The sequence below is a fragment of the Prinia subflava genome, chromosome 3, assembly GCF_021018805.1.
Source record: "Prinia subflava isolate CZ2003 ecotype Zambia chromosome 3, Cam_Psub_1.2, whole genome shotgun sequence".
NCBI classification, from domain to species: Eukaryota; Metazoa; Chordata; class Aves; order Passeriformes; family Cisticolidae; genus Prinia; species Prinia subflava.
Window position 1 is genome coordinate 33758311 of NC_086249.1, and position 25239 is coordinate 33783549.

General features: G+C 39.5%; 1 protein-coding gene across 5 annotated transcripts in view; it reads right to left on the reverse strand.

Annotated features, from left to right (window-relative positions):
• Window positions 1–202: 202 nt before the first annotated feature.
• EXPH5 (exophilin 5) overlaps window positions 203–25239 on the reverse strand; it is a 34627-nt gene continuing 9590 nt past the window's right edge. For 2 of the 5 annotated variants that reach the window (XM_063394600.1, XM_063394602.1), the window contains exons 2-7: window positions 17280–17437; window positions 15661–15732; window positions 15413–15557; window positions 10789–10837; window positions 9130–9256; window positions 203–7592 (exon numbers count right to left, since the gene is read on the reverse strand). In XM_063394600.1, coding sequence (XP_063250670.1) covers window positions 2302–7592; window positions 9130–9256; window positions 10789–10837; window positions 15413–15557; window positions 15661–15732; window positions 17280–17437 — 5842 coding nt within the window. In that variant the 3' untranslated portion in view covers window positions 203–2301. Of the gene's footprint in view, window positions 7593–9129; window positions 9257–10788; window positions 10838–13441; window positions 13762–15412; window positions 15558–15660; window positions 15733–17279; window positions 17438–25239 lie in introns of those variants that run through there. The other 3 variants (XM_063394601.1, XM_063394604.1, XM_063394603.1) reach the window with 3 other exon arrangements.

A 25239-nucleotide genomic window follows, 5' to 3' on the forward strand; every position in this document is an offset into this window, starting at 1 on the left:
ACTTACAATCAAAAGCAGTTTTTACTTGCTTATGTTAAATCAAGGCACCTCGTTTCCTGTCATACACAGCATAGCAAATGAAAAAAATTTATGCCTGCAAGGTGAGCACTTAATCCAACTACTTTTGAATGGGTAGAAAATATTTACAAATAAAAAAATGTTGTAAACCATCCATGTCTAGCCAAGAAAAACTGTATGACCGTTTACTTGCTTTGTACACATTTCTTTTATTATTCTTTACCTTAATTTTTGGATTAATTCATTTTGCAGAAATGTACAACAGCAGAAATTCCGCACAAATACTCAGCTGGTTTTATTGTCTTACTCTACAGAATCCTGTACACACAGAGAATAGAGGCATTTACAGAAAAACATAATTTCTCCGAAGAATACCACATTTTACAAGACTGCAATTATACAGGAATCATTTCCTTCCAGCATCGCCAATGTCAGCAAGTTTTATATCCTTGTGAAACAGGCATGTCGTAGAGATCAATTCTGACTATAAATATAGTTTATGTTAGTCTTTCTATGTACAACAAAAGACAAATTACCCCAGCAAAAAGTAATAATACTTATATATCAGTACAGATTTGAACTACAGACCCACTTCTTTAACGAAGCTTACAGTATGAAAAAATAAGGATACCTCTTACCTACTGTAAAATTTACATCTTTTAGTTTCTTGTGGAGTAGTCAGTGATACAAGCATTGCTTGTTTTGTGTAAAATATATTATTTTAAAATACCAGTATACTGTCCTTCAAGTTAGAAAAATATAATTATGTCCTACAGAAATTTTATTGGATTAAAAAGCATATAAAATATGGACCATAATTTAAGACCATATATGAAATTAAAAATAAAGTAGAAGAAAATGTATAATTATTTTAAAATATATCTTCTGGCTCAGTGAGCCACTTCTGATTTTTTATAAAAAGCGAAAAAAAGCTTAGGTAGAAGTTTAATAGCCAGGGACAAGTTTTGGCTACTGAGTAATAATACTACATTTTTGTTGTGGCTGAAGAAGAGCCAATGGAACATGTTTATACCCATTCATTTTAGAGGATAAAGAGTACTGTGGTAACAGCAGGAACAGTTGAAAAATACCAAAAAGAGGTGTGATAATTTAACAAAGGGCACAGAGCCTTTCTTACTGGTTTTATTTACTTTGCATGTAAAAAGCTGCCAGTCTGTACGGTGCAGTGGTGCCCCAGCCAAGGGCCCTCCCAGGCTGCCCCAGGTGCTGCTGCCCTGAAGGAGCCCAGTGGCTGCAGCTGCCTCATCCTGAGACCAGCCAAGCAGAGGCAGCTGCAGAACTTTGGGACCTCACAAATTGTTTTGGCTATCTTCTCACTACTAGGACAACTAAAGATTCAACCTATGAGGTTAATAAAGGAAATCAACAGGCTAAATATTTTTGTATTTTAAGTTGTTAAAAGTATCTGACTTTTAATCCAAATTAACCTGTTTCTACGTCAAAGGTGGAAATCTGGACAATCATGTCAACTCTAACCAAAGCTGTGCTGGTTATGAATCTTCCACATCTGGAAAGCAGATTTCCATGCTCAGATGTCTTTCTTTAGGTCAGTTTCTTGGTGCTGTGCCCTGTATTGAGCTTGTTCTCCTACACTAGAAGTACTTCTGCAACTGACATTGCTCACTGCTCCTGCAATGCTGAAAAGTACTGGTGTGGAATCTGCCTCAACAGCAGAACAAATGCCACCAGAGACATTGCTGCTACGCTTCCCAGGAATGCAGAAAAAGAACATCCATGCAGAATATGCTGTAAAGATTTAAGAGGTTTCACTTTGTAAAGATATTTGTTCAGTGGGAAGGATTAGCATTATCATGCTTGATAATGAGGAAGATCAGAGAATGGCAAATTATCAGCAAAGTAACTTCTTGGTTTTCTGTTAAGTTCTGTAAGAAAAAGCAGCTCAAGCTAGAATTTATTCATTCCAGCACTGTGTAGCTGGCAGGAACCTAACTACTGCTTGCTGACTCAGAGGAAAGCCATCCCTGGACTTACACTGCCCAAAGCTCCACAGCTGTTTACCTTCTATTATTTGGGGAAGGGATTTTTTAACATTGTTTTTTCCTGCTAAGAGAAACAGGAAAGGTGAAGCCACACATTTAATATAAAAATCCAATGCTCAGCTAATACAACATACTAACTCCCTTGAAACTAAGGAAGCTGTACCAATTTATAGCAGCACAAGAATGGGCTCAGCATATTTGACATGTTTTTGCCTGCCCAGAAACTACCACGCTACTGTGCCCTCTTAGTCCCACAGTCCCTTCATAGCTCTGATTCTTTATCTGCCTCATCTAGGTAATACTCATCATCGGTGGTGGTATCACTGTCTGAGTCCGAGTAAGCGGCTGGGTCTTCCCCGTAGGTATCCGTCAGCTCTCGAGGGGACGAGGCAGCTGATGACATTTTGCTCCCAGCAGAACTCGAGCTCAGAAGCTCAGCCCTGTTTATAGAAGAGCTCTCTGTATCTCTGAAAGCACCAGGGTTATTAAGAAGACAGGGTCTCCATAATCGCCCTTCTGTGAGTGACCTCTTGGTATTTTCCAGGAAAGCCAGTTGTTGCTCTTTGCCAAATATACCAAATTCCACAGACGGATACATTAGATTTCTAGTGCTGTAACATTTTTCATCATCTGGTGCCCAGTTTTCATTCTCATCGCAAGACAACAGCTCTGAGTAAGATTTAAATCTCTTCCCATGTATGCCACCTTTGGGTAGAATATTGCTTCCTGAGGCAGAGGTCTCAAGGGAGTCTCGAGCACAAATGCCCTCAGAGAGGTGACGCTCGCGCTGACTTTTCGCATGGCTCTTGCACAACTGCTGGCTGTTGAGGTTAGCGTTTTCTAAGCTGGCAGGCTGAGAGGTGTTTTGACGCTGGCCAAGCGCTGTCTGGGAAGTCAAGTTTTGCTCTGGACATGTGTCTGCCTGCAAGTGGCTATTTACGTAAGTGTTGGAGTTTTTGTCAGTCAAAAGTGGCGAGGGAGGAGCGCAGGCATGACTGCTAGCTCTTCCTTTCTCTTCATCCAGTGGGTATGAGGTAGTAGCACTGGGAGCGATGGGCTGGCTTTTGCTTTCTAACCCAAGATCAAGTGTTTGGGAATTCTTATTTCTTGTGGTTACTGCTTTATCTGGAAATAGGGTTGTGAGTCTTGGCCTATTTTCCACTTTCACTGCAGTTTTTTGAGGACTGATGGCTTCCTTCTGTGTGTATGAACTTGTAAAAGGCCTCCTTTTGGTGTTAACAAGCAAAGAAGGATCATTCTGATTTTCAGTCTTCTTATTATCAGCTGTTCTTGGTCTTGGAGTATTCTTCTCAGAGTTCAGACTGTGATTCTGATTTTCATTGTCCAACTCCAGGAATGGCTGGTGGGAATCCACTGAAATCAATGAGTCAAGAGACATGTTGACCTCTAAAGAAGTAGCACTTCCATCATTCTGTGAAAAAATGTTACTTATGTGTGGTTTGGGGGGTAAATTTTTACTTGAAAATTTACGACTTGTTTTGTAAACAGCTGCCAATTTATTTTTAATTGAAGGTCTGTTTTTCCTTTTTTCTATATCTTTGACTTTGAGCTTGTTCTCCTCTTCTGCACTCTGTATTATGTTCTGATCTTGTGTAACCCTGGAGACTTTATCTTTAACGTTCAGGTTGCCCTCACTATGCCTCTCTGATTCCTGAAGACCACTGTAAACTCTACCTATATGAGAACTCTGTGAGTTTTGCTCTTTTTTAATTTTCAGTTTCTTTACTTCATCTGTATCTGTGCTAGCCACTTTGTCTAGCTGAAGTAATGGATCAGCACTGGGAGCTGTGCTTACCTCAGATGCTTTGCTTGGAGACTCTGGAAGCACTTTGCTACAAAAGTTTAAACCATTCTCTTTTTTTCTTGAACTGTCAGCCCTAAATTGCAGTCCACTAAATTTATTATTACACAGAGGGGTGGTTCGGTGTAGGACATCTACTCTCTGTTTAACTTGGGCACTATCCCTGTACACATCTTGCACAGGAGAAAGTGGCACATCAGCATGCTCTGTGTTACCACCCCTTCCAAGGGAATTCTTCTCTCTGGAGCGGAGGAATAAACTGTTCAGATTTTTCTTGTTCACTTTTGGGGCCTGAGGGCAATTTTCAGAGCTTCCCTTCTGTATAATATTTTTATTTGTTGAATTAGAATATAAAGGATGCTCTAAATGTCTGCCTGGCTTGGGAGGGGTTGATAAAGTGGATATTCGTGGTGTGGCTCTTTGTAAAATTTCCTTCTTTTCTTTTACATTTATTTCTGCCTTTTGGCTGCTTGAAGCATTAGAAATGGCCTTATCTAACTTATCCACTATTGCAGTGGATTGTGGGCCAGCAAAAGAAATTTCTTTTGTCACCACATCAGAAAGTACATTTTCTGCTAATGAAAGATATGCTGAATTATCTTTCTTGTTAAGTACCCCACTCACTGACTTCTCAGAGCTAGGGGATAAGTGAGAAGTCTCTTCTTCACTATCAACAGCAGTTCTCAAATTCTGAGGTGTAACCAGAACTGAAGATTGGTCAGAGGAATACGAAGGCACCTCTTTTTCTGAAGTAGTAGGGAAAAAATCATTTGCCAAACTCACATGACCTTCCTTTTTCTTGTTTTGTATTCTTGGTGACTGAGCATTTTCTTTGGAACAAGGCAAATCTGCATCCTCTGAATTATCTCTAAAGAGGCTACAAAATGTTTTTGAATGCCTCCGTGGTAGTGTGTAATAAATTGAAACTAGTTCATGATACTTGACATGATCTTCATCAACACAAACTGTAAATGTGCTTGTGGTTTTATATTTCTGCAAAAAATTTCCCCCCTCCTTATAATCTGAAAACACAGAGGATTCTCTTCTACTTAGATGTTCACATCTATCTGTCAGATCAACTGATGTACTACTACTTACTGAATCATTTATATTTTTGGTTAAAGGACTGTAATAATCTTTGTCACCTGTGGCAGCATTTAATGATGCTGATGTTAAAAATGAACATTTTGGGTCTAAACAAGACATATCTCTTTGCTTAGAATAAGAGGTGTCAGCTCTGTGCAGAGTTTCAGACCTTAAACAATTGTATGATGTTCTACTTTCTCTAGGTAAAGAGATGGGTGTCTCTGACATAATACTACCAGCAATGCTAGCTGATTTTCTAGGCAAAGTGTAATAAATAACAAGGGGGTCAGAAGATTTCAAGCTGTTTCTCTCAGGGGAGCCAGTAATGCTGCAGCTACTGGTATGTCTTGGTGAGCTGTCTTGCTTGTGAAACCTTCTCATACAAGGTGAAGTACTCCTCATTTTTTCAGTTCCTTTTTCAAGGCAAAAATAACTTAAACTATTTTCAGAGGTATTGGGGTCTCCATCAAAGCTATGCATATAAATATTTCCAGAATTTCCATTTCGTGGAGAACTAGTAGTGAATTGTCCATTACAGTCCTTAGTAACTAAAGTGCTTGCATTTTGCAATGTTTTCTGTGAAATCTCTTTGCTAACACCTATTCTACTCACTTCAGCTGTTTTCCCCCCTTCTGTTTGAGATTCAGTAACAGTGCAACTTACTGAAGAGTTAGTTAGTGTTCCTAAGCATTTAGCATTGTCTTTATGAGAAAGTGCTTGTGGAGAGTTTTGTGAGAAACTAGATGAGTGCTCAGGAGGACAAGACAACATGCCTTGACGGTTTGCTAATTTTTCAGTGGACAGAGCAGAAGTAACATTTAGTAGTGAGGACAGTCTCTTTGGAGTAGCTTTGTTAAGGGCTTCTGCACTCCAACTGTCCCGTTTGATGCTCTCTCTTTGTGCTACATAAGGCAAATTATGTTCCCATTCTTTCTGGCTTAGAAGAAAAGGTTCCTTCCTGCTCCCATCAGGTGGCAAAACACAGGGAGGGTGACTGAACACACTGTTGGGTGGGCAATCATTTTCCTTCATTTCTATATTTCTTTTATCACCACTTGATGTACAGATTTTTGCTGTATCTCCTCTGGCAGTGGCTTGGGTTTGTCTCTTTGATGTCACTGTGTTAAAGAGAGAGACATCTCTTTGCCACATGGCAGAAGCAGGGCTGTTGGAGGAAAAACTCCGTGCGTTGATGTAGCTTGTATCTGCGTGTTGAGGAACTGGCTGTAACAGCGTGTCTTCGTCTGGCTGTTTCACGCCTTCAGCCTTTTCCAGGTGTGTAAAGTCTGCCTTAGTACTCCCTTGGGTAACGACAACTGAATTCCTGTTCAGTCCTGCAGGTTTTGGTTGGTCCTTTGAATTGGGAAAGACTGACTCATCAGTTCTCATACCAGATGAAGAAACAGAAGAGGTACAACTTAGCCAAGGCTGATAGCTCTCAGTGAATTCTGAAAAATTTCTGTTGGCACCTCTTGTCATCCTTTTGATACTTGTATTTTCTGGAGAGTACATGTGAAAATCCTTCTGCAGGCGCTGTGAACCAAATTTGGCATTCTTTGTATGTGCCCACTGGTGGTCATTTAAATTAGCCATAAACGCTTCAAAGCTGGCATCAGGGGAAAGAAACACTTCATCACTGTAACATTGAGGAATATCAGCCCAAGAAGGATAGCTGTCTTTTCTTCCGTAAGAATTCTTTTGGTTTGCATACAACTTGCCATGAGAAGAGGCATCTCCATAGTAGGATCTAGAAAGATTGTTTTCTGATTTGTATAAAGGGTAGTTTTCCCAGTTATCAAAGGGCAAGGGAGAAGCAGCTTTGTCAGGGCAACTAACTCTACTAAAGCAATTACTGCTTGAAATAGATCTTCTATAGTGGTGTTTTGAGTGGTAACTTGGGTATTTCTTAGTTTCTTGTAAGGAGCCGGGATATCTACCGTGATCTGTAGCATGAAACTCCATCAGTGATTGAGTTCTAAACATTGTTTCTGGAGTTTGTTCTGAAGAGTCTGGTGTGTTGTTCCATACAATGGAAGACAGAGGAATTCTCTTTGGGTTCTGTCGGCCAAACCTTGGTATAAAACCATTCTTGCTCTCCCTTGCCAATGGATGCTGCAAACCAGATGCTGATAGCTGATCAGAAGATACTGATGATGGACACCTCCGAAGGGAACACACAGAGTAACTTCTGCCAGCTGTATCTCTGTTTATACAACCCTTGTGTCTAAATCCGCTGTTCTGTGTTACGGAAGGGGGATATAGGCTCCCTTCCGAAGACCGTCCGAAAGAAACCGCAGACAGCCTCCTACGGTGCAGACGAGGATTTCCATCGACTGCATCACCGTAACCGCAATCTTCTTGAAAGGCTGTTTGGTGCCAGTTTATATATGCACTGTGTAACTTCCTTGGTCTGAGGAAAATCCTGTGTTCATCTTTGGCCCTTAGTGTTCTCAGTCCATCTGGGAAAAATGTGCTGGGCACGTCACTCCAGTCATTTCTCTGTTGCCCCCTACTAGCAGTCTGCCTCTTTGAAGTAGGGAATGCACTACTACTTTGGACATTTGATGCACTGCTAGTAGAAACTGTCCTGTCCAAAGGGTCTTGGGTTTGTTCCTGGGCCAGCTGGTCATCCAGATCACTTAGAACTGCATAGGGAAAAAAAAGAGGATACTTGGTTTTGTTTTCTTTAGTAATGTTCTAACTGCTTATGTTAACAAGTTTCACGTACTACATTAATTATCAAAACTGGCTTTAAAAAGAGTCAGCTTCTCAGCATTCAAAACCCTTCCCAAACCACACATTCTTCCTCCATAGGACCTTTCAGCAGTCACCCACTATGACTACAAGAAAAAAATGCTTTCCTCCATGACTGCTCTTTATGTAAATGTTAGTCTTCATGCTAAGTCTGAGTTCTCACTCACACACTCTATATGTGTATCTGTGTGTGCATAAACCTTCCAAATATTGTCTGTAAGCAAAAAAAAATCCCTGAAAAGAATTCACTAAGCAAACATGGACCTTTCTGTGTGTTCACAAAGCACAGTTATGACGTAATTATGAGAAAACAAAATCCTGCAAACCATCAAACAAGCATATTCAGTAGTCTGGCATGTCCACTGTTTGTTTCATTCATAAAATAGTTTACTTCTGAATTGTATGAGCACTGAAAATGGCATTTTCTGGATAAGAAAGGGTAATTAAATAGTTAGGAAGCTGTGATTTGTCTAGGAACAAATATGTATTTATATAAACATATATAGGCAACCTCATGAACAGGAATTAAACACTATATAGCTCAATTAAGCAAGATATTCAATCAGAAGACTGACAGCAACGTATTAAAACTACTTTTATTGTCGAAACCAATTATGCCTTTGCTAATTTTATTCCTCTGCTATTTTGAAAATACCACACATAATATACAATGGATATGATTGTTTTGTTACAGAATTTCCTAATCCACCTAAATACATAAGACTGAGCAATCAGTCATTACAGATCTGTGCTAACCCTTCAAAAGCATTAAGAAAGCATTGGTAAATATGCATAGTTGGAAGAAAATGTAATCCAAGGGTATTTAAATTTTCCATTTTTCCTAAGTTTCTCTTCAGTACACGATAGAGAAGACTTCTGAAAAACTCAGCTTAGAACAAGAAAAAAGAGGAGTTGTTTCTGAGTCTTCCACTGGGAGGACATGAGCCAAAAAAAGAACCTGTGACTCTTGGCAGGGGGTATACAAAGGCTCCCAGAAAACTAAGTGATGCCATAATGCCTCCTGCTTCTGTGGTTTGTGGCTTTACAGTTTATAAAACCAGGCCCAGTAATTGATCATTATCAAAATTATGCATGCAGGGAACTGGGATAGAATTCTCACATAACCATATGTCTGCGTCTAAAGGGTGCAGCATGGGCTCCTGGCAGAAACAGCAGATCTGTGCACAGTTACATGGGATTCTTCTGAGCTGTATCAGTATGAGATGAAATGCATTCTAAGAGTGACACTGACGTCTCCTGAGGTCAGTGTTGGAGTAGACATTCTGCTGTCAGACAACAAAAAGTAGCCACTCTGCTAGAAATGAGTCATGTTTTACAGCCTGCACTTTTGCAGAAAATTCTCTCAAACCACAGTCACTTCTGGTAACAATACTATCAAACAATACCAAAATAAAGACACACACTTACCACTGAAAATCTCCTTCTCTAGCTGTTCATCCCATTCCAGTGTACTTTTCTCTATTGTTTCATTTTGGTTTGTATCAAAAGAATGACCACTTGTTTCAGTTGACATTGGGGAATTATACATTTCAGCCTGTTAAAAATTGTAAGATAACCTGGTTTCAGTTCTACATGTAGGTTCAAATCACATATCACATGTCACATCACAAATTGCGTCACAAGTCCCAGAGGTGAGCAAACTCTCTCAGTCCATTAAATAATGTATTATTAAAATGCACAACTGAGGGTTGTAAAACTGCATGCACTGTATAGGCTTCTACACCTACTATAAGGAGAATTAAAGAGAATTACTCATCTTGTCCTCATCCTGTAGCATGTTTTGGATAAGGGCATAGTTTTCTTATTTTATCCAAACGTATCCTTAGTGCATTGTATCTCTCAATTTAGTTTTCCACAATCACTTCTTCCTTGACCAGTGTATTTTAAAATTCACACACTGACCTCCCAATAGCGATTTAATAATTTAACACTACAGTCCATTTTCTTATTGCATGACAGCACTTAGTGGTAAAAGTGGGGAAAATGATATCCTATTGCCCATCTGTGTTTGGATTACATGTTAAACTGAGAGGTTCTATCCCACCCTATTTCTCTCAGCCCACAGTCTCAAATGGTGGAAGTGCAGACAACTGTTTAACTGCTGAATTATTTTAGCTGAAACTCTTCCTAATTTTTTCAAAAAGCCTCACCCTACTACTTTTTTGTTCACCATGTTCATAACATTTTACTTGTCTAGCTATAATATAGCTTTATATAATATGTTTATATAACAGGATTCTCTGATAAGATCTTTGCTCGGTCGTATATTAATGTAGATTATCCCTTTGTTTTTGAAATGTGAGAGAAGGGAGGTGGCCAGTTTACATCCTCTGTGCCTTTGATTATACACTGTATATGTTCTTAGTCCCCTTTGTGGTTATAGTACTCAGCTGAAGATGAGGAAAAACATGTTAGTAATACAGGATAATAAAGCAATTAAGACAGAAAATCCTTGGAAAAAATCTGATATTTCAACATTTAAATTACATCAGAAATAAATTGGTTGTTTTACCCTTAAAATGAGCTTGTGCTTATAAAATGGAATAGCCACCCATCCAAAAAAAAAAAAAAAAAATCCTACTTCAAAATTTACATTTACATGGTAACTCTATGCACGGAAATGTTGTACAAGAGGTTCTAGCTAACTGCCTGCCCAAACCAGCTACTCTTTTTCATCCTTGTACAAAAGAAATGAAACAAAGTAAATACAATAGATTATTGTTTAGTGTGAGTTTTGATCTATTTACAGGTTGGTTACAGTTGCCAAGACATGTGAAGGTCTTGACCTAGGAAAAGATCCATGCAATTATTCTATCATCATGAGAGAACTGAAATCTGGCAGAGCTAGATGTAGGGCCCAGCTAGGAAAGCTTTGGACTTGAACAGATAAACTCAGTCTACTACATGCAACAAGTTCACAACACAGACATTTTACTCAGCATTTAAAACAAGAACTGCAAGAATACTATTTAAAGAGATGTTAGATCAACAGCCTACACCAAGGGGACTAATGATTGAAAAATCTGTATTTAAACATTGCAAACAATAAATTTGTAAGCTACTCACCGTGGCCATTTCTTCCACTTTTGAGGATGGGCTAGCAGAACTGTCATATCTGTAGGCAGAGGGATTCAAATGTTTGCTTTGAAAAGGAACTTGATGTAATTTCATTAGGTAGCAAATATCCAGCAGCTTCTCATTTTAACAGCTATTAAGAAGCATCTGAAGACAACTTGCTCTATGAAGAATTCATTCTTACCTTGCCCCCCCACCAAAATCCTGCAAAAATAAAGAGCTGGGAAAATGTAGCATTCAGTTTGGCCTTGTCAGCTTGCAAACTTCATATCTGCACAGCCAAAAATGAACTCAACCTACTGACATCTCAGTGTCTGCAACAGCCATAAAGTAGTTTCAATCCAGCATTATGGTAAGATGGTATTTGTTCTTTTTCCAAACAAAAACAATTTAGTAGGTACTACTCATAGCCCAAGTTATATACTGATTAATCTCTTAGTGGTTTGCATCTGCAATTCTATTCCATTTCACCCTGCTCAGATGCAGAGCTGTGCTGTCCGTGCAAAGGAGCAGAGACAGACAGCAGATTGGTTTTGGTGTGAACTTTGGGACTTGCTGCACTCACCCAAAAAACTCCTTTATTTACCAATTTTTAAGACATGGTAGAAGGCTCATCTGCTTTCCTAAGCTATTTAAGGCTGCAAGGGCTTGGCAGAGAACTGGCTCGAGCGTCTGTGAGTAATGCAGTGGTTAGAACAAGCCGAGAAGCCCCGAACATAAAAAGTACTCTGTTTGATGGAGTGACTTGCAGGCAAATACAAAATAAAGGAAAGAAACAAGAACAGGACTAGACTTCACTGAGTCTATTTGAGTCTGCAGATCCTTGTTTTACTACTAAGCAAACCCAGTCCCTTCAAAAGCCCTGAAGGAAATGTTGTTCAGCTTGTGCTTATTGCCAGTTCTTCCTTGTCTCAGAAACTTTTTTCCCAGGAAGTTAATTCTTGGGAGAAAATGAAGTAGGGAAAGATGGTTCTGCTCAATCCTGTTTGTCTCAAAGTCTTTTTGAATGACCTTGTTCTTAGGCTCTTAAAATCTCCCTGTGCTCAGGGAGTACTTTATTGTGCTTCAACAGCAAGTATAAACCGGCTTGTTGGCAAGTTCTTTGTGGCCCAGCCTTTCCTCCTGAAGTGCTTTGTCATTTGTTTGCAATGTGCTTGCAGGCAGGGAAGAACAGTTGAAAGGTGCAATTTGTTTTTGCTTCTGTAATTGTGGACTGTAAAACCAGGATTCCTCTCTGACATGGGGTCCAACTGAAACCAAACAAGCCTGTTGACTTCACTGGGCTTAGGATTTGGCTAGACAGTCTGAATCTGAAATTCCTAACTTTTTCTTGTAGCTCTGAATAAAAATAGCCATTAAATCAGTTACCTCTCCCTTTGAATGAAGTTTACAGAACCAGAACTCAGAAATGTATGTAGCTTTTCCTTTAAACTTAAATAAAGTTGTGTTTTAATGCTTCTAAACCAAATTAAGAACAAAACTTATGTTTCAGAGCTTTTACAATGATTTCCTGCAAATTAAATTCAGTAAAATCCTGTGGCTTAGCAAGTTACCTTAGTTTTACTTATGTGCATAAGAAAAATACAAAAGCTTTGTCAGAAGCTTTATTCTTCAGCTTTATTGTGCAAAGCCAGTCTTTGGCAAAGCCCTAGAGCACAAAGGTCTCCCCACTTGATGTTGTATTAATTTCTCCTTGCAATGAACCTACATGAAGTACACATGTTAGTTAGAAATGTCAGTTAGAAATGTCTTCTGAGAGTCTAGGCAAAGTTTAAATTTTCATTTGCATTTCTGGCACTATTTTAAATTCATCTGTGTCTTTATTGTCACTATGCTCTCAGAAATAACTGGTCATTGCATCCTACTTTATTTTTCTCCCTGCTAACTTATACTGAAAAGGTTATTTTAATCTTTTCCCTATGCCAATCTCTCCATTTCCCAAACTGCCTTATTATTTTCTATAAACTGTTTTAAATTTTCCAGCATTTCAAAATTAAAGTTTTTCTTACTTTCAGAGAAATGTTGCTTAATTTTAGGAAACAGTAATTCAGTTTCTGTTTTGGTTAACAACACTGAGCAATGTTTACATTATTTTGCACACAATGCATACACACATACTTGCAAATATTGTCTATTATTCATAAACAGGGAAGAAGCTAAATTGATGCTCAAGTTCAGAAATATCTGCCACCTGGAAAATACTCCTCAGTACGAAAAATGAGAAATTATGTTTTATCCTTTTCCACTTACATACATATGTATCTTTTTAATGACAGTCAAATGTAAAATTAGAAGTAAAAGATGACTATCACTACTGGTAACAATAAAAAAAATCCATGAATTAAAATCTGCTGTGAATTAGTATTTCCGCAGAGGCAAGGCACCTGTCTTCCCCAGGCTCCCACCAAGCTGTCTAATGCCAGTAAAATCCATTTTCTTCAATACTATTCCAATCAGTACTACATAAGAAGCCAACTAAAAACCAAATGCAAAACTCACACATGCTGAAAACACAAACAGCGTTTTTGTCCAGGATGAATCACACTTACATATTAGAAAATAGAAAGGATGAATTCAAGAAGACTAACACCTTTGAACAGAAAGTGATCAAACATTTCCCTGCCTTCAGACTACAGTTACAAACCTTCCATTAGCATCTTCTGTATCTCCTTGTAAGCACACTCCTTCCTGCAGCATCCATAATTTATTCTCACAGTAGAACACCACCGCAGCTGACGGAACTGTCTCTCCAGAACTCAAAGGACCCTCTAACCAGCCATCAATGTTGAGCCATTGGAAAGCTTCTGCCAGTTAGGCTTACTTACAGGATTTACAGTGCTGTGTCCTATAATGTTTCACTAGCTCTCCAAAATAGCTCTACCTGGTGAGAGGCAGATTATTTCAGTGCTTTGCCTATGCATAAAGCAAACCACATGCCACGGCAACACCTAGAAGAGGGTGGGGGAAGTTTTCAACAGGGAGGCGTGACTAGAAAATGTAGCAATCAGCTCAGTTACACGTCAGGATTGACTTGTTTATTTTTCAAGTTATGCTCGGTCAGAAATCAAAGGCATCTGAGCCTGAGATACAATAGATTTTCCATGGAAAAGTCAGATAAACACACACGAGAAAAGCTGATGTAATGAGTAGGCACAGTTTCGGGTTTTTTGCCTTCTTAAATAAGAAAACATTTCAGTGCTTAGATTCTACAGCAAAGCCTCGACCTACGTGTGTGCATTGGCTTCCTCACTGTGCACCAGGATAAAGCACCCTTGAAACCTGATTCTCAGTTACACAAGTGTCCCTTTATTCTTCAGGGAAGACTGTGGCCCAGCGTTTCTGTGTTCTAGGATGAGAGGCATTACCAGGTCACAAGAACAAGGAAGGAGAAGATGACAGGTATGGAGCAGTGTTAACACTGCATATTCTTTTTCTATGTTGTGTTGTTATGTCAGAGAATTGTTACCAGGGAACATTCACAAAGCCAACCTCACAGCCTCTACTCAAACCTCTCCTCAAATCTCCTGCTTTGATGCAAACACTCTAGAATAGCAAGCTGCTCTGATACAAAACCTGCCTATCAGACTAATCATAATTTCTTTAGAGCCTTGCATTCCCTGTCATTGTTTATTACAGCTGTTCCTTGTTTTACCATCATGCCAGCAGGGAGCCCCAGGCACAGACCAGAATACCAAACTGAGACTCACTGAGTGAAAATCAGCTTTTTGTGCCAAAGGTCTTGCACCTTTATACTTGGATTTCACAGCACTGCACAATGCAGCTCCACCTGTGACTGCCAGTCCCAAGCATTACCCTAAGATGCACACAAGAATAGTAACACTTCATTCACTGTTGCTGACATATGGCCATACAGGACAAAAGTTAAGAGAGAACAGGCAGCCTAACCAGCCTGACTGTAGCTTCCCCCCACCCCTTTCCCTCTGAACAGCAGCTTCAACTCTGGGAAAGGCAAAGGAGAAGGATGCTCTTCAAACAGCAGCTCCAGAGCTGCATATGAGACCATCCTTGGTTCAGATCCAAAACCCAAAGCAAACCACAGTACTGAAGCCGAAGCACTGACAAAGCACAGAAGGCAAAAACGGCAGGAGCCGTCCGGTCTGCCTGGCTGGAGCTAAAGCTGCCGGGCTGCCTCTGAGCTGCCTCTGGGCTAGAAATGGTGGGAACTGATGCAGCAGAGCTGCCTGGGGCCGGTACTCTCTGCCATGCCTTGGGAAAGCTATGCTTTCCTAGTCTATCACAGCCATAAGGCACCAGATCCCCATGCACCTTACACCCTGTCCTCTTGAGAGGGAATTAAACAGGATGCAGCTGCTCCTAAGTCTACGGTCACTCGTACTTTAAGTCTTTATGCAAAACCTGAACCAAATAGGTTTAGCCAAGAGACTCTACCTACTACTTGTGACTTAGTCCTCCTTCTTCTGACACAATACAGATAATCTGTCATTACAGGACCAAGTAAAATCCCAATCTTTCCAATGAGGTGAAAAGCAAGAGACTGGAAAAATAAATTAACAAAGGACTTTGTTCTAAAACACAGAGCAGTTAATAGACTTTTGTAAAGCTGGAAATAATGTATGTTCTGGTTATTGCTCACCGTGGCTGTTTCTGAGTCTGAGTTTTCCTTGATTTTCTAAAGGAGGAAAGCCAAGCAAAAGGTGATCTGAACCCCAGAAATGAAGCTGAAGTGCTCTTTTGTGCTTGAGGATTTGTGCGGGATGACATTTTTATTTCTTTATGATCTAAAAAAGTGATAAAAAGTAGATTTGTTTCAAGTTCTTAATAAATACAGTATTAAAATATACATAAATGTTATGTCTTCACAAATCATTTTCTTTTGCTTACCTTTTATGTCAGGAAAATCCAGTTTTGACATTTTTGGACAGACTATGTGACATACTGGTTTATAATGACTAAGTAGAAGACAGAGAAAGATAAACAGGTTTAAAGTTTCAAAAGGTATTATTGGTTTTGGGTGATGCACGTGAGATACATGAGGCTGATCTTTACAAAGTAATCAGCATTCAATCACTTGAAAATCATACCTGCTTTAAAATACAGGCAAATCAAACATTTGAAAATTGAGGCACCCACAATCATTACTCAACTTCTTTTAATGTTTGTAAGAAATATAAATGTGAGAACCCAGAATATACAATGACCTAACTGAGTATAACGTACATAACATTAACTCAGACTAACATGTCCTCTGTATCATAGAATTCCTTACAATGGGATTTCTGTGGCCACTGGAGTACCTTTTTTTTTTTTTTTCTGCTGCAAACCACATATCATACCTGTATTTTCAATGCAAGATACCATGAATAATTTCTTTGGGAAGGTTTTGACTTGTTTTCTTCAAACTGAACATAAACTCAGTCTGCCTGTAAAAGCAGCTGGCATTTGGTGAGTAGATGAAGATGAATATCCCTTATAGGTAAGGGAAAGAAACTGCAGGATCTGCACCACACCACAGTGAAGTGGAGGATATAAGGAAACAAGATGACACTCAGAAATAAGGCATTCCCTTTTTCTTTCTATTTAAAGCAACACATGCCTGAAACAATACAACAGCCTGAAAATGGCTTATCCAATGACTGTAGGAGAAAGCAAACGCAGAAACGAGAGGAAAGTGTAATTTATAACAATAGCAAGGGGCAGCATTTTGGATATTGACCAAAATGAAGTGAATAATTCACATAATGTGATTTAAAACCTGTGTGTAATACATGGCTTTCCCTTCAGTGACAATCTCCATGTACTTCAAAATGCCGCATTCTTTACCCCTTTCAGAGCCTTATCTCTAGGTGGCATTGACAATGCAGGTGACATCAGGAGAGTCCTAACAGCACTCTGCCACAGCCAGGATGGTCTAGGGATGTAGACACAGCACAGCTTGCAGGTAGAAGTAGTACCTTTTATTTAGCCAACTTACACAGCTGAAAACATTAGACAAGCCTCTGAGGCACACAAGCCCTTCTTCAGATCTGAAATAGAAACAGGTGCTTTCAAAGTTAAATACCAGAGACCAATTACACAGAGTTTAGTCAGACCATCTCTGAAAGAGAAAAATAGTAGGTAGCTGAGGACTAGAGGGGATGTTGGGGACAAAAGGTCACGAAAGACTGAGATCTCTTCTGTGCTGGTCTGTAGTATCAGGAAAATGTTTATCGTTTCACTTTTCTTTTGAAATACATAACTCTGCTTCCACTTGCTATGAAGCACAAATAGGAAGAGCTCAATGAAAAACATGCAGAAGTGTGAATGGAATAAAAGCATATATTATGCATGAGAACTATCTGGATAGAAGATGAAAGACAGTACAGAATACCATGCTTCTTATAGAGACACGATCATATGAGAAGAAGCTTAGTGCAATTTCAGAAACTCCTTCACTATTGCACTCTGACATTGGTTTGGTGACCATTATTATTTAGATAAGGAAATGGACAAATGCAACTCACTGGTGGTTTTGCTCTTTCTTAGCTGATGCTCCAATGGTGGTTTTAACATTCTACTGGCATCAATGTAATTCTGAAATTTTCTTCTTTTTATTTCTTCAAACCATTCTCCAGTCACTCCCTGCAGCCCCTTTTCAGGCTTTTTTCTCTTCAGAAGTTTGCTAAAACAGAAAAAAAAGCCATTTTAGATATAACAGGCCCATCATTAGGAACTCTATCCGCTGTTCATTAAAGTATTTAGAGTATATCTCTACATACAATGACTTTTACAAAATCAGTGAGACATGATACATTCACAGCAATCACATAAAAGTTTTAGTGACATCAACATGCTACAGTTTAATAAATGAGATTATGGGACTAGGCTAAGTGGATGACTTCTATGCTTGCATTACTCTCTTCCTTGAGGAAGGGCATCTTTTTTCCTTGCAAGAATAAGGCAATACATTTGATTAGTATTCTAAAACTAATTGAAAGATTAAGTTGTTCCAATAATCAGAATAAATAACACTCTAAATAAAGCAAATTTTGAGATATTTATTCACTCATTTAAGTAGAAGCAATAACGAGATTATTTTTAATTTCTAGAGGTAGATAACTGATGCCCTGACTTTGATGGGTCCACTACACATTTTCCACTCCAAGAACAGCAAATTGTGAATTCAGCTAATAGATATTCATGCAACATGTTCGACAAGTTTATCACATTTTCCTCCTTCCTTGATGCATAGTGATTCTGAAGGCAACTAATAATGAATGTAAATGTTCTGCTACACTGAGGTGCAGGCTGAGCAAGCTACACAAATGTGGCTGCAACTAAAGAAGATATTTAGTAGCAAGTTCAGGTTTTAGACCAAGAGGTCATAGGAATGAATTGTTTAGCTGGACAGAAAAGAACACGGTAACGTTGTAAAGGAATGGGAATCCTGCAAGGGACACGTGAAGTTACTTGTTTTCAAGTTACATTCCATTAGTGTCAAAAGTATCAAATACAGCAAATCCACACCCCAACTGATTCTGATGGCAACAAAACAAGACTTTGTGCACAGCCTGGAGATCTAATACCAATGTTTGAGCAAGGCTTTCATGTAGTTCTGCCTCCTTAATCAGTGGTAAAAATTTGTGTCTGTAGGAATACAGATGCTCTCAGAGAACATAAGTTACTTCAGTTATCAATTTAAATAAAAACTCATCTGAGACAATACTACTTCACAGAACAAACTTAAACATCTACTCTGGAAATGGATGTATTTTGATCTGGAATTTATAAAAGATCACTCTCCATACTAGCCCCTACAGTGCATCTGGTGGCATCTGACGGACAGGAAGGCTGGAGGGAAACGTTTTTGGGAAATGAGTATTTCCTTTGAAGAAGATTATATGGCCACATGAACGAGTACTAGCCATTCCAAATAAACTTATTACAAAGGCAAAAATGTTAATCATCGCAGATATTACCGCATCATGGGAGTGACTAAACACCGTAAATGCACTGTGCAGCCTGGAACGCAGCCTAGCACTGATGTGAAACAGGGGATGAACAATGTGCTCTCAAGAGCCAACTCCATGACCTCACTCCTGTGGCCTCCCCAAAGGGGATCCAAGACACTGGGAGGAGTAAAAGCACCGAGAGGAAGGCATGAGGCGCCTGGGCAGTGGCTGCAGCCACAGCGACTGTCCGGGAAACAAGCCCTGGGCAGTGGTGCTTCAGTCCCGAAAGCGGAGCGCATGTGTCAGGCTCCATCCCCGCCGTTCAGAGGGCAGCCGGCCGGGCGGCTGCTCCCGCGGCAGGCGGCGCTGGCATCGCCGCTCCCTGGCGCCCCCTGGCGCCCGCCCCCGGGAAGCGACGGCACGGACGGGGAAACAGCTATTTACAGCACATTTACACATTCCAGAGCAAAGGGAAACACAAAAACCCCGCAACCACTCCAGCATCGACCATACCAGGCACTGCACGAACATGCCTTGCACTGAGAGTTAAAGTCTTGCACAAACACTGACTTCAGTGCTTAAACACTGTAAAGTCTTTACTGGTACGTGTTTGGTATTATACGTAGTCGTTATCTGTGAATATGCTGCTTTTGAGTTGTGCTGTCATGCCCAACTCATCAAATAAATCCTTTAAACTGCTTGTGCATATTTGTATTTATACACACACACAGGCCTATCCATGGAACCCTATCTATGAAGTTGTTTGAGTAACAAATAATAGCTAACGAATAGGAGACACGATATGTAGTTGCAATATTGCAGGGCTATTAAGTATTTCTCCTTGGCGATGACTGCCAGCCAAACCACAGCATTTCCCTACATACCTGCTCTGTCAAGTTTACGAGCTCCCTCACGATACTGATGAAGGACAGTTGTGAGCCAGCAGGAAAGCCCATCTCAAGAAACAATTCCAGCAGGAGATGGTATCTGCACTCAGTATTGCAATGAACCTGCCTCTGAGGCAGCACTATTGTCACTGGATTACACATTATGTATTGAGACACTGCACCTTAGGAGTGTCAAAACACCTACTGCCCTCTAAACCAAATGTACTAATCCTGCTTCCCAGTCTGCTCCATCTAGCCTTACTCATTTGCCTACAGCTATTTTGTACACTTGGAGCCACTACCTTTTGAGAGGAGACAACATCATTGTGACCGGGAAAAGTATCTGTAAACTATTGTGGGATCGAAGGCAAATGCATTCCCAGGATTACTTACAGGAGACTGCTCCACAAACCAGTGAGGGCAGCAACCCTAAATGACCTCACACGCTCATTATCTTTTCTCATCTATTATTCTACACAGCATCTAAACTAATGAATCACTCGGGAGCAACTTCTTTGCACTGCTTTTAAAAATATCTCTTCCTTATTGGCACAAGGATGTTCCAGTATTTTTCACAGACATCTCCAGGGAAAAGTTAATCTAAATGTTTGTGTGCTCTAGACTTTCATGTGGGTTATCATAAATACTGTCAATAGATGTGTAGCCTCTTCCGCCACTTCCTGTTAGGATAATAAGGAGTTTTAATTGCAACTCTAAGAGGAAAGGCATTTTCCTTACCATCTTCACTCTGAATATGAAGAGGAAAATATGTGTTCAAGGTAGTAGAAACTGGGTTGCCAAATAGGACATGTGGGGACAACACTGTTGTTTGCAGAGGACAGAGGATTCAATCCCATTTTTGCTAAAGCAGAAATTATTATTCCTGTTGAATTTACCAGAGCAGGATTTGGCCCTAAAGGACTCTTACCACACACCTCATGAGAAAACAAATAAACAGCAACTAGAAAGAATGAGGAATTGCACCAGGTGCAGAATAAGCAGATCAAATTTGCTCATTGGATCAAAGCTCTCAGTGTTTCAAAAGACAAGACTGAAAGGACTGCAGATAAAAATAATGTTGAAAACATTAGATTTAAAAAAAAAGAAAACTTGCAGTAACTTAAACCAAGTTTTTCTCTTTACTCTGTTCATATTCCTTGCTTTGTCAGGAAGAAAAGGCTAGAGATGGTAAAAAACAATGCCTGAAGAACCTGTTCTTTCCTATATTTTTTTAACTTGAATTTATCCCCTTCTAAACGCTTTATACATTATTCTGCACTGGTGAACTGTACAACTCATCATTTCTATGACAAGCTATTTTTCTAGAAAACCCTAGCTGTTGTCACAACCACAAGTAGCTCTAAAACGCTGTCCTGGGGTGACTTTATGATGCTGAAGTGTATCCCCATTCGTCTCTTTAGCCCAGAAATAAGTTCTGCACCTTTAAAACCAGATCTAAGAATGAAGTGGGGGAGAAGGAAAAGCGGTGAATTTTTTTTGCGGCTGTATTCAAAACAGAGATAAGCAGTGCTCTCGCAGTTCTCTGCACTGCAGACAGACAGGGAGTTTTCCCTTGCCGTTTTGGCTGGTTTTTCTCTCATTAGCTGAGGCCAGAGGGGTTTTTTTGGAACACCAGGACTATTGTCCGGGGGACCCCAAGCTGCACTGCAGCCACAACACCGGACCTGAGCCCTGAGAGACAGAGAAAGCCGAGGACACACCCACGAAAAGGACTCTAACTACAAAAGGACTCTCTCCAAATTTGCCATCTCTTCAGGACAGCATTGTTTAATATTGTCCATTATTCTCATGATTGTGAATACTTTGCTTGTTAAATAAACAGGTTTTTTCCACTTTTCTCGAAGGAGGTTTATCTCCTGAATGGGGGGGGGGAAGAGCAGCTGAATTTTTTTAGGTAGCATCCCTTGGGAAGTTCCCTTCCAAATTTGTCCCATATTAGGACAAACACATATGCAAGTATATTTTCTTACTTATAGCTCCTTTTAATTTTTAGAAAATAATCTAAAGACATACTTCCAAGTTGTCATCTTATTTAAGAAAAAAAAAAAAAGGGAAAAGAAGTATTACTGACAAAAGCAAAGGCTACCACAGCTGAAGTAATTTGAAAAAAAAATTATCTGTCATTTCCTAGAAACATATAGTAGCAATAACAACAACATTCTGGTTGCCAAGGTGCCAGAGAAGCTCCTGTAGCAGGTTAATCCTACCAGGAAGAAAAACAGTGAGCCAACACACTCTTTCCTAGCACATCAAACAACAGGTCTGTTTTCTAAGGCAGTCTTTCTTCTTAGTAGCTGGTACACCTCTACTCATGTTAAAGCATGTTTTGTTTATATTTCTTTCTTACTGTTTGTCTGTTTGGCTAATAAAAATGAACCAAGTCAACCTCATTATTACATGTAAGACATTATGCATACGTAGATGAATCATAGAGGAAAAAAACTCCCATGTTTTGGTTGCACATATTACAAGACAGTGTAAAAAGATTTAACTGAAAATTTACCTTTTTAAAAATTTGATATTTGTAAAATTAAGCATTTCTGCAGTAATTCTCTGAAAAGTCAAGGTCTCCTCTACTTTGATGAACAAAATGTGTTGCCAACAATGGTTGAATCTAACCTGCTAGGTTGTTGCAAATCAACCACGCAAATTTAATTTTCTCTTCCCTTGAAATAATAGTTTTCAATCTAACCGTTTATCCTTTTCATTCTTTTGTTATTTTTGTTGTTATGTATTCACTTTTAATGCCCATTAACCCACTAAGTTGCCCTCAGATGTATTTATCTGAGTATGTGAACAACAGAAGTAAAGATGTGAATGGGCAAAGAGGATGTGGCACAACAATGCAGAACAAAGTGTGTGGGTTCAGCATTTGTTACTGACCAGGGCCCAAACACCATAAATGTAATGGAAGGACTTGAACTCTCCTGAACAGGCACCAGGCCAGGCTGCGGGAGGGAGAGTCCCCTAGTGGTGACACCCCTGCATGGAAAGGAGCCACTGGAGTGCCAAGAAATATTCACCTGAAGGCCAGGAGTGCCCAGCACTGAACTGTATGGCACAGGTTTTCAATTCCACTTTCATGGTCACACCATGTTGCCAGCTCATAATTAGCCCTAAATATTTAGATTCCAGTAACGTGCAAAACCAAGAGACAGAAGGCAGAAGAAAGTGAAAAGGGAATTAATCTTCTCTAGTTTTTCCTCTCAGACTGTACATTTAACATGCAGAAGTACTTAAAACACAAAGATACCACTTCTCCACATGAATTTGATATGCACCCTGAATTATCCTTTCAAACAGCAAGTAAGGCTACAAAACCAGGTACCTGCGAACAGAAATATAATTTTGTCCATAGAACACTTTTCTGAGAATAGGTATGATAGTCACACATCAAGGCCTGCTATGTGTGTCACGGATACAGTCAGGGAATATGTGCGTTAAAGGTAGAACGTCTTTTCTGCCCTTACAGAAGTTTGTCTGCTCATGGGGAAAACCCTTCTATTTCCCCCTCTCCTCTTCTTAACTAAAAAGTAGAATAAAACACAAAACCTGACATATTACATTATCTCTATTCAACAAAATTATTCTTTTTAATTGAAGCTGATCACCTGCTTTGAGATAGCCTAATCCAGTGGCATTGTGTGCATTCTTTACACACAAACCACATAGAGAGCGAGATTATGAGCATACACAAAACACTGGACTCCCAATGGACATCGAATACTTCTACTCTGTATGTCACGATGACTTTTGTGTCTATAATTCTTTAACTTCAGCACCCTCTGTACAGTGATCAAAAGTTACCTCTGTTTTCTCCAAAGCATTAACTTCTCATATTAAACTATGTGAAATTAATATACTGGCTTACACTAGCTGCTGTTTTCCTTCCTCAAGTCCAAGACTCCTTTCCCCTTGAAGCTTTTGTCTGCTCTTCTGAGCAAGAGCATAGAATGAAACTTTCCTTTGAAATGGAAAACTAGGAAATCTTGTAAGGACAAGAACAAAGGTTAATTCTCATGCTGACTACATAACTCCTCTCTGTTCTGGCAGCTCTGGAATCAGAAGCTCTCAGTTAAAGCTCTGAAATGAGAAGCTCAATGACTGTCTTCAAAAAGTTCAGTTTTCAAAACAGCATTGAAAACTGAGATCACAGAAGCTGAGGGTGATTAATCATGCCATCTCAAGGTGTAACAATGCCTCAAAACATTACTTTTAACATGAAACTATTTCTTTAGCAGCTATCCTGGGTTTACAGTGAAAACAACATTTTCAGCCGTGCTGGAACAAACAGAAAAGTCTGTAAGTACAGATCTTTTAGTGGTTATACATACTCAGAAAATGAAAGCTTTTAGTCCTTTGGGCACTGGTCACTAAGAGCAAATGAGATGATACGCTAGTAGGAATGTCACAGCTGGTGGTGACTCTCCAGCTTGGGGTGACTCTCTGCCCTTCCCTTCACAGGGCATGCAAAACAAGGGAAAGCTCTTTTCTGTGCATATTTTATCGATTAGTTACAATGTCTCTGTAGGCTACAAATGACAGTCTAAAAGAAGGGTGCTACTTTACTGTGCCGTTAATACTTGCAAGCTACCTACCAATATTGCATGGTAATAACAAAACAAATCCATGATGCAACGGAAAGAAAAGCCGTCTTTGAAGTGTGTCACATAGCTTCTGAATGGTAGTAATTAATGTCTCTAATGAGATTACTTCACTAATAGGAATTTCTATTAATATTAATACATGCTAATAGAGGCAACAGATACAATTCTGCATGTAAGGACTATGATTTATTTGCAGTCATAGATGTAGCCTCAGTCCAAAAACACTGCATGCCAGGTATAAGTTTTTGAGCTCCTGAATTTCTGTCCCGGAAATCTTACATGGAAATTTAGGATGCATACCATGTGTACCACAATGGGTTGAAAGGCTGAGGGTAGGTCTCTCTATAAATCTGAAGCTAATGATTAACAGCAGACATATTTACTCTGCCAGGGTAGAGCTGCTAGTCGATTGCAATCAACTTTTATAAATATTGATAGCATGCAAAGAGACAGTCGTCTATTGCAAGTAATTTACAGCTCAGTCATGGAGCCTAAAGTTAACTGCCTTACAAAGACATACAATGCAGACACTGTTTGACTTTCTTTATGCAAAACCTTTCCTAACAAACAATATCAGAACCCCCCCCTCAAACCAAGAAACAAAACACAGGCCAGGTGAGAACTCTGAAAGACAGGAAGTAGTTTCAAATTAAGAGCAAATCCTCATCTCAAATTTGTGTATGATGCAAATTTTTGTATGACGGCCCATGAGGCTGGACAGAGTTCTGAAATTGAGAGGCTCCAAATAGGTTTAGACATTTGCTTGTACAGAGCTCAGCCTGAAGCCTAGGGCTCTCAAAATACACTTTTGCAGTCTCAGATAATTATTCAGAGTCTCACATCAAGCAGAGTTTACAGTTCTGGACAACAGAAGTAAGACAGGTCAGTGTAGCTGCACACTGTTCATGTGTTACTGTAACACTACAAAAGCCTCATTTACATTGCTTTAAATTAAGGAAAGAGGTTATAAGAATTAATGAAAGCTTTAAAAGTTGACACAGTGGGTGTTTTACATCT